This window comes from Electrophorus electricus, chromosome 4, assembly GCF_013358815.1.
Source record: "Electrophorus electricus isolate fEleEle1 chromosome 4, fEleEle1.pri, whole genome shotgun sequence".
NCBI lineage: Eukaryota > Metazoa > Chordata > Actinopteri > Gymnotiformes > Gymnotidae > Electrophorus > Electrophorus electricus.
In genome coordinates, this window is record NC_049538.1 from 15,279,593 (window position 1) to 15,293,243 (window position 13,651).

General features: G+C 41.0%; 1 protein-coding gene across 1 annotated transcript in view; it reads left to right on the forward strand.

The window, feature by feature from the left end:
- The window catches only part of pde8a (phosphodiesterase 8A), a 45,027-nt gene that overhangs the window by 11,152 nt on the left and 20,224 nt on the right, over positions 1–13,651 (forward strand). Inside the window, exons 2-3 of the mRNA XM_027009884.2 lie at positions 5,827–5,883; positions 9,499–9,689. Coding sequence (XP_026865685.2) covers positions 5,827–5,883; positions 9,499–9,689 — 248 coding nt within the window. The remainder of the gene's footprint in view (positions 1–5,826; positions 5,884–9,498; positions 9,690–13,651) is intronic.

Sequence of the window (13,651 nt, forward strand, 5' to 3'; positions counted from 1 at the left end):
CCTTGTTCCCCTTCATCCACACTTAATCCAGGGACACACCCACGGCCCTCGTCAGGGGGGTCTTCTCCATGGGCGCGCTCCAAATGGCCAGTACCATCTAGTGCTTGGCGATAAAACAATCTTGAAACAGGATCGCAGTAAAATGTTGATAACGATGATGAGCTTTTGACATTTTTGCTCAATAAAGATAGATGCAACCTATCACATAGTACAAATAAACATGACAACAGTCATGTTGGCTTAGACACCTTCCACATAGCATTGTTTGAGCTACCAGCACTGCAGAAAGCTCTGAAAAGTAGGAAAAAATGAGTGGAACCATTAAGGTGGTCTGCAAAATATGTCTTTGATCATTGTAAAACACATGGGGAAGACAGGAAACGCAACAATTCTTTTCCAATACCTGAAAAGGTGCCCTCTCCCTGACCACAACGACCACACCCACGTGTGATAATGCAGCCAAGTTAGTACATGTTTTGGTACTCTACCAAAACAACAATAAATTGTCATTCTTTTGCAAGAATATAACAAGCACAGTTTCAATGATATAACAAGCTCAGATGTAGCACAATGACTGGTTTACAGTATTCACATTTTGCACTGTTTACACAGATAGCCTTTAAAACATTTGAGAGTTGTAAAACCAATACATAATTAATATTACTTTATCTTGTTAATAAAGTTCTGATAAAGCATGATAAAGCAAGTTTACACAGTTAAATGTTTATATTATACTATTTTTACAAATAAATTGATTACTAATGAACCCACCAGTTTAGTCAAACAAGCAGCATTATCAAATTATCTGATGAATATTGATATGGATCAATATGGGGAAAAATATCATGATCATATTTTTGCCATATCGCCCAGCCCTAGTACTACCCACATTTTCTGTTTGTTTGTTTGTGAGTAAATGCATGGATGGGAGAGAGAGGGGGGAACAATGTGTGTATGTATGGGTAAGAGAAAGGGAGCAAGGAACTGTGTGCATGTATTGTGTTAGAGGAAAGAGAGGAACTGTGTGTGTCGTATGTATGTATGTATGTATGTATGTATGTATGTGTGTGTGTGTGTGTGTGTGTATGTGTGTATGTATGTATGTATGTATGTATATATATATATATATATATATATATATATATATATATATGTATATATGTATATGTATGTATGTATGTATGTATGTGTGTGTGTGTGTGTGTGTGTGTGTGTGTGTGGGAGAAAAAGGAACAGTGTGGAGTATGTATGAGAACCATTCTATGTATGGGAGAGAGAGAAAGAGTGTTTGTGTGTATGGGAGATAGAGGAACAGTGTGTGTGTGGGAGAACGTGGGGTATGTATGGGGAGACAATATGCTAATTTTAGATATTTTTACACAAATATGCAACATTTTCAAGGTTTAGAGGTTTATTTGCCATAAGGAATTTGATCAGTGCCCCACAGATACAAAGGGGAATTATTTTTCTTCCAAGAAATTCCCCAGACAGTGAACAATCAATACACAAAGATTAAGCAGCAAACACTAATCCTTGTGGTCCCCGGCACTACAGAGATTAGTTCAGCCCTGCACAGTATATTGTCTTTTAGTTGTTTTATCAGATTTGGCCTTGGTAATCCTGATGATCACAGATGCAATATGGCAATGAGCCCTTTAATAAAATATCAGATTTGTGTGTTTCTGCTGTGAATATCAGATGTTCTCAATGAGTGTTCTGTGTTTTAATGAATCAAGGCTTTTATGTGATCAAATGTTAATTTGATAAGAATAATGCAGGACAGTTTTTGTCACATTAAGGGAATATCACAATCTTAAGCAATATAATCGCTGTGATATTCCGGAGTGCAGCTGTATTGGTTAGGGTTAGGCAGAATGGTGGGAGAGGCATTCTTCACACATCCAATAATAATACTAGGTATGTGGCGATGAACGGTAATACGGTATACCATGATATTAAAGACGTACCGTAACGTTATTGTTTACACTTCAAAATACAGTCACCATATTTTTAAAAAGGTGCTTATTTCGCCAGAGACACAAAGCAACCCTGCTTTAACAACCTTTCACCCACTACAGTATGTAGTTCTTATCACATGTCATTGTCACTGCCGAGGGAGATGTAAACATATATTCCGAAAGGTGGCGGGAACCCAGAACCATCAAAAAAGTTTATATCAGAACTATGGAAATATTTTAGTTACAGGAAAGAAAGTACAGGTGATCGTAGAGAGTTGGCCACTATAACGCCACATTATGTGTGAGAAGCAGCAAAGTTGGCCAATGCGAGCAATATAATGGCACAACTGTACGATAATGACCCGAAACAATTTAGTGCACTTAAGGTAAACTTTCCAATCCCATTTGAATAGCATGATGATGGTTTAACAGTTAGATTTTTTTATAACAATAATATTATGTGCAAAGAAGTTTTGGTTGGCTAGATTAGAAGTCTGCAATCTGACCGAAAAAAATGTTCTAGTAGGGTTCCGATTTCTGTTAAGTGTTTTTGAAATATATGTAGCAGATTGGCGTTTTTCCAATGAATATTCCGACGTGCATGTATTTTCTGTCGTGCGTTTCCTCTATCGTTGGTACAGTCTATAGCTAGCTTGGCTTGCTAGATGTGAAAAAATCCCTTTATTTCAGCAAAAGATTCATATATAGCTTAGCTTCATATCATGCTGATCCCCAGTCAGTTCACTATAGAGTAAACACTGGTAAATACGAACGAGTGGACCTTTGCGAACAGTGGTGGATCTTTGCGCCGGGTTTAAGTTTGCCTGAAGTATGCTAACAGCTAACTAGTAACTATAGTAACATAGCGCAGCGGCTAATAGTTGTTCAGTGTAAGAACTAAAACTGAGGATTCTGTTCATTCAAACGGGTAGTTTGACTATTCAGAGCTATCAGCATAGCATAAGATAATAATGGTCTTATCGGTTAGTAGTAATTAATACAGTAAGACAATTAACCTATCATACATTGCTGATGGACCGTTGTGCGTGAGTAAGATGTAGCGTTATGCATACTATATTTAACGCTACTGTTCATTGTGCTGTAGCCTATTTGAAAACACAGCTAGCTAACTACTGTAATTGCTAGCATGAAACTTTAGAATTTCGGCAAAACTATACTGATAAACAATACTGCTAGTGTATGAGCCTACAGATGCACATAATATCAATTTATATCTTTCATACTAAATATGCTGGATTTCATGGTTGGCCAGAAAAACGGTAGCACAACAGTTACTCACCAATAAATCTATAAACATTTCATTGTAGTCCTCTGAAAAGTTAAATATAATGTCCAGCAAGTATCGTTCTAATTAGAGGTATCACTAATCTACCCATTACTATTGCTATATAACCTATTAATATCCTACACTGTTGGGGTAAGACCCTCACTGGAATCCTCAGTTTGGACTGGGGCTTAGACCTGGCATGGACATAGTTTGGGCCTGTTTTAGACCTAGTGTTGACGGATGAAAATTGCTTTTTACCTGGTTGACATGATCTTACACAGCTCACTTTCTCTCATGAACATTGTGAGAGCTTAGTACTTGTAATGTGTGTGTGTGTGTGTGTGTGTGTGTGTGTGTGTGTGTGTGCGCGTGCACACGCTTGCATGTGTATTTTATTTTTTAATTGAGGTTGGGGTCAGGGACATGTTTATCTTTTGGAGTCATAATACTTCACAGTGTAGTATAGAAATACATAATATAATAAACTTTATTTGTGTGTGTGTTTGTGTGTGTCTGCACTTGTGCACATCAAACTAAGTTTGAGTGTAGGTTTCACTTAGGGCCGAGACACGAAGTTGTAAGAGACACAGAAGGAGAAAGAAACAGAGAAAAAAGAAAGAAAGAGAATGTGTGTGTGAGAGAGAGAGAGAGAAATGGTCCCAGCAGTGTTGCTGTTAGGAAGTTGTTTACCCTCTATATCTGTCTCCACTGACGTCTGCCCTCTCAACAATGTCATCCAATTTCCTGTTTTTCACTTCAGTGGAAAGCCACCGCTGTAGTGTATACAAATGTGTGTGTGTGCGTGTGTGTGCGTGTGTGTGTTTGAGAGAGAGAGAGAGAGAGAGAGAGAGAGAGCAAGAGAGCTCTATAGTAGCGGATGCAGTCAAGAGACAGGATGGAGAGGTAAAGACAGATCTGCAGAAACAGTACAAGAATAAGCCTAACCTTGCACACTGAGAAACAGTAGATGTATACCTGCACACAGGGAACTGGCTTTTCCTAGTTGGTAGCAGCAGTGCGCTGCTGTATAAATTTAGACAGCTCTGCACAGGCTGCCTCCTCTTCCTCTGCAGGCATGGACACCACCTGGTGTCAGTGCCACTGCTGCCAGTGTCCTGGTTCATACCCAGCAGTTCCTTAACTATCTCTGTCTAGCAGTCTTCCATGTGGCTGGGGTTTCATGTGGTGGCAGTTTTGTGTAGGTATGGTTATGTGTGGTTGGGGTTTCATGTAGCTACTGTCATGTGTGGATGGGGTACAAGTACAAGTATAGTGGTACAAGTAACTTGTGTTAAAAAATAAAATTGTGTTTAATTGTATGGTCATATATAAACAGAGTCTTATATAAAGAGAATTTGAGGAAGTCTGAAAATATCAGAAACTCTGTAAGGTTTAGAAGCAGTATTTACCTCCTGTAGTATTGTCTGAAATGCTGCTCTGTATGATATCTAATGGGAAAACTTGAACATTATTGACATTATTGCCCCATTAGTATATCCTGCTTTTGAAAGGTGTTATTTTAAACATTTATGGTACATCTGTGTTAATACTTTAAGCAGAGCAGGATCTCTGCATTGATTTTAGCTGCTTCACTCTTTTTACTCTTCAGTCTTTTATGCTCTGATGAGATTTCTCTTATTGTTTTCCTTTTGAGAAAACCAAGGCAAGATTGACAGACATTCTAGAATATTCCTAAAGAATAAAAAGGTCCAGTTCTGCGAAAGAAACTTGTTTCAAACTTGTTTGACAACATTCCAAGGAAGTGTGACTCTGATCTGAAGACGAAAGCATCTTTTGTCTTCGCTGTTGTGATATATGGACTGGCATGTTGCTAATGTTTGTGTAACTAAGCTTTAATGTATTACGTATCACTGTATTATGCTGGATAGGAACGCTGTACAGCTATGCTATTGCAGCTTCTTGTTCAGTGACTTTAAATTCATGACCTAATGTTGTCAATGGACTGTAAATTGATGAGAACAGATAAATTCACAAATACCTAAAATCAGTTTTCACCATGAATACCACTGTGTTGTACTGTTGTATGTGAGTCCCATCACAAAAAACCCAGCTAATCTCCTACAATGAGGACATTAGAGTGTCATGGTGGGGGTGGGGGTGGCACTAGAGAGCCACAGAGTGGGTGGGGACTCTAGAGAGCTGGAGGGGGCTCTCTCCTCTCTGGAAATAAGGTTGGAACCACAAGCTTTGGTTTTCTTTTTAGTTACCTCAAAATATAAAGCATTAACTCATGTTTATTGGCATAAGTTGTATTGCTATGGCAACCCTAGCACGTGTGAGAGTCTGTGTGTTTCTCGTGTGAATACTGTTTACTGCTCAAGTCCTGTTGGGATGGCATTCCACTGAGGGCGAGTTTCCATGCCAACTGACCCCTGTGCGGTCGTTGCCTGCAGGATGGATATGAGCATCAGACGGTTTCAGAACTTTTACTCACTTTTCTGTTTTAACACACTTATTCTGTTTTATTTGTTCTGTATAATCTGTGTGAGAGCTCCTCCCAGACACAAGTCTCCATGTCCTGCTGATTATCATTTGGCATTGTGTCCCTTTTTGTTTCAGAGCTCATTTTCTGAAGTGCAGTTTGGACCAATGAAGTTATATGAAGATCAGCTTCAGGTAATAAGTGGGGGGTTTGGGGTAAGGGGTAGGATTTGCTCTGTGTGCAGGTGTACCTTTGTGTGGTGTGTGTGAGCATGCCTCTATGTGTGTGTGTATATATATATATTACCTTAGGTGTAAGGGTGGGTGGGTGTAAGGGTGTGTGTGGGTGTGAGGATGCGTGTCAGTTGTGCTCCACATATGCCCCCAGTCAACCACAGCAACTGAAATACTCATGGTTTCTATAACAACCAATCCAAACAATAACAGGAATCTTGCCTTAACAAACAATACGTCTTAGTCGAGCAGAGGGAGGAGGAGGAAGAAAGAGAGAGAGAGAGGCAGGGAAAGAGAAAAAGAGACATAAAAGGAGGTAGTGAGAGAGACCAAGGAGGAGAGAGAAAGAAAGAGGGAGATAAAGATATGGAATGTAAGAGTGCAACAATAGTTCCTAAAACTCACATAGGAGATCAGACAGAGCATGGTGAGGGTTAGTATGGTGCAAGTAAAACGAAGACCATGGGTTAGATTCCCACGCGCAGTAGTATATTCATAAATATGCAAGTCATTTTGGGTAAGAGCAACTGCTATAAGGGAGGGAAAGAGAAGAGAAGAGAAGAGAGAGAGAGAGAAAGAGAAAGAAACAAAGGAAGTGGTATGGGCTGTGATGTCACGAGCAATGTGACGTATTTGCACTTTGGCTGGATAAGCCACACACACATATACTGTCATGCTGTGTCATCTGTGTCATGCTGCATGGAGAACAGCACCACTTATTGTGTGTGTATGTGGTTTTTTTTTCCATTATCACTCACTGATGGCATTATTCCCTGGGTAATGTACTGTTGGCTGCTGCTTGGGTGAAACTCTTCCAGACTGAGCTCATACTTAACCCTGAGAAATCTAGTATAGTTCATTCTGGTACTGGGGTTGTCTAGTAAGGTTAAGTCTTCAGTGGAGTGTTATGGGTTATGGTAGGGTATGTTAATAAGTTCTGTAATAAACCATTATAATGTGTTCAGGGTTGTTTAACAGAGATATTTGTACAATTTATATTAGGTGTCTGATCTTTGCTGAGATGAACATGAGATACAATCAGCCACCACTTTATAAGCAACCTACCCCACACCCTACCCTTCACTGACCCTGCACCCCCACTCTCTCACCGCTACTTTGTTTGTGTCATCTTATAAGTATTTGTTATTCCATTTATAAGTATCTGGTACTTTGTTTATAAGAATCTGGTAATCTGTTTATAAGTATCTGGTACTTCAGTTTATAAATATGATCTTATAAAAGTATATGTCTTTGTCAAATGATTGATGGCTCCTTCTTCGCTCCTCTTAGGTAATATTACTGCCAAATGTCTTTAAACACAAACTCAAACACAAACGTTAAATCTTTCAAATAAACAAAATATAATTTGGTTGCAAGCCCACATCTTTTGTTTCATCATAGTTTATTTTAACATGTTCCCAAACAGCCATGCGCTTCCTCGTTTTGCCTTCCCTTGGCCAACATGAACTGAAGCATGATGTCATACTGTGGGATGTCAGGTGCCTGAGCTGAGCCAGAATATATTTCCATATTTTAAAAGTCGAAGGAATAATAGAATACTTCTACAGTCCTAGTACTCTGTTTAGAAGTGTCCAGTACTCTGTTTATAAATGTTCAATACTGTATTTATAGATGCCCAGTACTCATTTACAAGGGTTTTTTCACAATAGTGAGTAAGTGCATGTTCTCGGTGCTGGCTTGCATGGCTAAAAACTTTCTCATAATAGAAATTATTTGCATGTGCTCTTGAATGTGGCTAACATTTTGCAAACCTGCACCCAGAGAAGTGATGTATGGAATTGTGCCGTCGACCCATGGTTCGAATAGAATTTTCCTGTGTGAAAGCAAAGCAGCGATGATGAGCCCTTCCCCCAAATGAGCCCAGAATTAGTCCTGGGTGCAGACTAAAGTATGCAGTACAAGTGTGAAAATGCCCTAAGTGTCCAGTACTCGGTTTATAAGTGTCCCATACTCGGTTTATAAGTCACCGTTACTCGGTTTATAGGTATCCATTACTTGGTTAAGTGTCTGATGACCAAAAGCTAAGAGCAATCCTATCTGACCAAACACACACACACACACACACACACACACACACACACACACACACACACACACACACACACACACACAGAGATAGTGACCTTGATGAAGAGTTGGTCTGTCCGGTCCTTTGAGTAATCATACTTAGCCACAGCTCGTCTTACTGCTCATGCTGATTTGTAGACTTAGTTGGGGTCTCTTTGTAGTTGTATAGAATTGCTTATATTTCCCTGTGTCATTATGAAGGGATTCATAAAGCTCTTGTTTTAAGGGTTTAGTCAGGAAAGCTGTTTTTACACTGCTAGTTCCTGTTGTACCCATGTTGTCTATGAATGCACACTGATGGATTTTACTTGATGTAGGAAAATGAAGTGAAGTGATTTCCTTTTCCTGCTTTGTTACCTGTCCTCACAGCTGATCCAGAATTCTCGCTGAACTCACACGTGGCGCTAACAATGATGTTAAACTGGGACACCATACCAAAGCAACACAGTCCCACAGCAGCGCTCTCTCTCTCTCTCTCTCTCTCTCACCACCTCTTCCTCTCTTTCTACCCCTCACCCTCTCCCTCTCTCTGTCTCTCTCTCTCTCACACACACACACACACACACACACACACACACACACATACATATATTCTGAATCCTGCCCAAATGGACAGATTGTGTTTCTGGCTCATTGCTCAACACACTGAATGTAAAATGGTTTTGGTTTACGCAGGAACAGTTCTTTAGGAATTCCGCAGGTCATGGTTTGGGTTCTGACCCTCCCTTCAGAACCCGTTCCAGCATGGCCCATGGAGATTTATGAGCAATGATGTATTTATAATGGGCATAATTTCGGGAATCACAATGAAAGCTGTGTGTGTGTGTGTGTGTGTGTGTGTGTGTGTGTGTACGTACGCGTGTGTGTTCATACATTCTATAATAAAAATCTTTGCTGCTTCTGCTAGAGAGATGACAGAATTTTGGTGGTTATTGCAGTTACCGGTTACTGCAGAATTTGGTGGTTATTGTTGAAGTCAGTCAGAAAGTGCTAAAATGTTCTGTCCATTCTGGAGTTTTTTGTGTGTGTGTTCATGTGAGAGAGAGAGAGCGCACATGATCATTGGACTACTGCGAGATGTCTACCTCTGTGTGAGTGACTCATAGCTCTTCCTATTTACACATGAGGAGAGGGAGTGAGGAAGGGAAATATTACAGATTAAAAGTCTCTCTAATAGAGTTTGGACAGAACTCTCTAAAATGGTAAATATGGTTGTGAGATCCATGATGTTCTTCTAGGTTGTCTATGCATATATGAAACTATCAGAACGGTCTTTTAAATAAAGCCGTGCTCTCTGAAATTCTGTACTGAAATTCTTTAATAAGCACACTGTGTGTAGCTAGAGTGCTCTGTATCTGGTTAGTGATGCATATCTCCTTAGAATGCTCTATATCTGGTTTGTGCTCTGAATCTGGACCGTGGGCTCAGTATAACTGGCTGTGGATGCTGAGCTGTGATTGGCTATTGCATGTTGTTGTTTTTTTTCAGGTACTCTTAGTGTTTGCCAGAGAGGACAGCCAGAGCAGCGGGTTTTGCTGGGCGTGTGAGCGGGCGAACTTCAGCTGCAGCCTCGCCCGCACACCCGACGCTGCCCTCGAAAGCTTCCTGGAAAAGCACCATGACCTCATTATTATCGACCACAGACATTCCAGATACTTCGATGCAGAAGCGCTCTGTCGGTATGCCTCTAAACTCCTCTTTTTTATCACTTTGAGTCCCCATTTTCTCTCTCTCTCTCTCTCTCTCTCTCTCTCACGGTCTCTCTCTGTCTTTCTCAATGTATGATGGGTTTCTGTTTTTTTTCTCTATCCATCTGTTTAGTGTACTTTTCTCTGTTTGCATCTACCAGCTTATGAAATTGATCACTCTGTCAGGTGTAGTTCTGCTGTATGTGAGGTTGATGTGTGTATTGGAGTGAGTGAGGGTGAAGGAGAGTGAGGGATCTAGTTTAGTCATTTGCGGTAGAGTGTGGCCACTGTGCTACTTTAAATTCAGCCTCATTCAAAATGCTCTAAGATGTTCTTCTTAAGTTCACTTTTAGATGTTTTCCTAAATACCTGCAGAAATCCTGTCCTAAATGCACCTGAAGTGCTCTCTAAAATACATTTTAAAATCCCTGTCTAAAGAAATCCAAAATAGATTTGTATTACATTATAAGGTACTCTCCTACATACACTCTAAAATGCCCTGTTAAACACATTAAAATGTTCTCCTTACAACCCACTAATATACCCTCCTAAATGTACTTTGAAATGCTTTCCTAAATACACTCTAAATCTGGCTTCACGCTGTTGCAGACAACTGGGTGGAATCTGCAGTTGGCCACCAGAGGGCCCCATTCCCATCACCATAGCTACCAATCACACACACCTGCACAAATTATACACACCTCATCAGCACCATACTATTTAAGACTACCTGAACCTCAATATCATTGTGAAGTATGGCCAACACTCTCAGTGTGTATACCAAGCCGTTCTTTAGTACTTTTGTCTATTTGTCTTTGGACCCAGGGCTGTCGCCTACTGGTTTTTGATCTCTGCTTAGCCCTTCGGTATTGTTTCCTGTCTCTGTCTAACACTGGAGTTTTTGCATGGCTTGTCTGACTTCTGATTTTTTGCCTCTGGCCCTCATCTGTTTCTTCAGTAAAGATTACCCTGAGTATGGATCCGACTACTGTGTCCGAGTCTGTTTCATTACAGAATTCTTCGCCTACTGCGGATCTATCAGGGATGCCCGAGATGTTGCATGCCATCCAGGATCAAGGCAGATGTATCGGTTCGTTTGAGTCCCACCTACAAAGCCTGACCCAAGGTCTTCATAACATGAGTTGCTCTGTCTCATGCCCCCCTGGCTGCCTCCGTCACTACTCTGTCAGAGATTCGAGAAGTCATGAGCTCCCCGTCATGGATCGCTCTCTCAGACAAGGGTGATGGTACACACAAGCCAATGTAAAGGGATCTTTCTCTAGTTTTCATTTTACTTCAATCGTAACCCTGGAGCTTTCCCCACTGACGAATTAAAAATAGCCTTCGTTATATCTCTTCTCACAGGCAGGGCTCTTGCATGGGCTACCGCTGTTTGAAAAACCTGATCTCCTGACATACCATCTTACTCAAATTTTGAAAGACTATTTAAGGAAGCCTTTAATGGTAAAGATGCAGGGGAACAATTGCTCCACATCTGCCAAGGCAAAACCCCAGCAACCAAATATGCTATGGAATTTCGTATGCTTGCCGCTCAAAGCAGGTGTTATGAAAAAGCTCTCAGAACTGTTTATTATCAAGGGATGAGTGACATTTTAAGATCTGAACCGGCATGTAACGATGTCTAGACTACTCTTTCAGTTCTCAGCATGTCCATACTTCTAGATAAACTTGTTCGGGCCAGATGGTCACGCATAAATGCCTCTCCCTCACAGACAGAAGAGACATCTTTTCACAATGACCCAGAGGCAATGGAAGTGGGAAGGTTCCGTTTTGTCTCCTGAATAAAGCAACCAAAGACAATAAGAGGGGCTTTGTTTATATTGTGGTGGCTCTGGTCATTTTCATGATTCCTGTCCAGTGAATCCCAAAATGCAAGCTATGTTGCGGGTGAGTAATGTGTATTCCAAATGCGTCTGATACACCTATCGGTTCCTGTCAAGTTAAAATGGGCCAATTTTTCCCTATCCCTTTTGGCCCTAGTCGACTCTGGAGCAAGCAGGAGTGTGTTAGACTTTGATGTGGCGTGAGCCCTGGAACTCCCCTTAGTCGCTCACGAATCTTCCCTGTATATAAAGGGAATTGACGGTCAACCCCTGGCTACGGAAAGAGTAATGCAAACTACTGTTCCACTCACCATGAATGTGGGACTTTTGCACTCAGTAACTATTTTGTTACTGATAGTGAAATCCAACACTCCCTCTGTATTTCTAGCCTTTATTAACAATATATTTATTGATATGCTTAACAGATGGGTTCTAGTCTACATAGATGACATTTTGACATACTCAAGAACAATGGATGACCACATTTGCCACATATTTCAGGTGCAGCTGCGACTCCTAGACAATCATCTATATGTCCAACTTGAGAAATGCCAGAACCATCATTACAAAATACCATTTTGGTATCAGAGCAGTAACATATTGGCCTTTACCTCTGTCGAGGAGCTCCAAAGCTTCCTTGATTTTGTGAATTTCTACCACTGCTTCATGTGCAACTTTAGTATTGTAGCTGCCCCACTGAGAGTTATTCAGAGGAAAATCACGTAACTTGAAGTGGACACCACCCGCTACCAAAGCCTTCTCCCAACTCAAGGAAAGATTCACTATGGCTTAGTTTCTTTGTCACCCGGATCACAATATCCCCTTTTTTGTTGAGGTGGATGCCTCTGAGACGGGTATCAGAACTGTTTGCAGCGACAAGGTTCTCAAGCTAAGCTCCGCCCTTGTGCATCCCAATCTCGCAAACTCAGTCCTGCTGAACCAAACTACGATGTAGGAAACTGGGAACTGCTAGCTGTGAAAGCCACCTTAGAAGAGTGACAGCACTGGCTGGAACGAACTTGATTCTCATTCCTCATTCTCACAGGTTATTGCAATTTGGTATACATTAAAGTGGCTAAACGACTCAGTCTGTGACGAGCCAGGTGGGCTCTGTTTTTTACTCGTTTTGACGTGGGTCTAAGAACGGAAAAGCAGATGTCTTGTCATGTTTATATGAAGGGGGACAGGGTACATTTCCCCAGAGCCAATATTGGATTTCTACTGTATAGTTGCACCTATCAGATGGAACCTTACTGACACCATAAGACCAGAATAACAGATGGAGCCAACAGATAGCAGAAGAAATCTCATCACAATGACCCAGAGGTGATGGAAGTGGGACGGGTTTCATATCGCCCGATTCCTCATCACAGTACAACACCTAGCAGGCTGCTCGTCACCCAACCCAGGACTCCACCAGTCATGAACTTCATGTCAGATCGTCATCACCAGAATATTGAACTCACCTGTATACTTGATTATTTAAGCCTGTCTCGAATATTAGGACACTGCGAAGTATTGCCTCTAGAGTCCTATGCATACCGAGCATTCTTCTGGATTGTTTTTCTGTGTACCGAACCTTGACTTGGTGTTTCCTGTTTCTGATTTTTGCCTGCCCCTTTTGGATTCTGATGCCTGGATTATTGGATGTTTTTTTTTTTGACATGGACTGTTTTCCCTACTTTCGAGTTACTCCTTTTCTTGTGACTGCTTCCACTACCTGTTGCTACAATAAATCCCTGTTTTTTATCTGCGAGCATCTGATTTTTGCCTGGCCCGAAACAATGAACCCGTTTTATCTCCTGAATAATGCAACCGAAGATGATGAGAAAGGTTTTGTATGTATAGTGGTGTCTTTGGTCATTTCCATGATTCCTGATAGTGGTAGTGAAATCCAATGACAGTCCATTGCGCTGGGGTACACCAGCTGAATGTCCCTAAAACAGAACCTATGTACCCAGCAATGTGTGCCGCACACCTCCCCAAGCTCTGGTATCTATCGCACCCTATGTATCTATCGCACCCTAGTGTTATTAAAGAACTAGTACTGGTGGCCCACGATGCATGAAGACACCAAAACCTTCAGTAATGCTTGTAAGGTATGTGCAC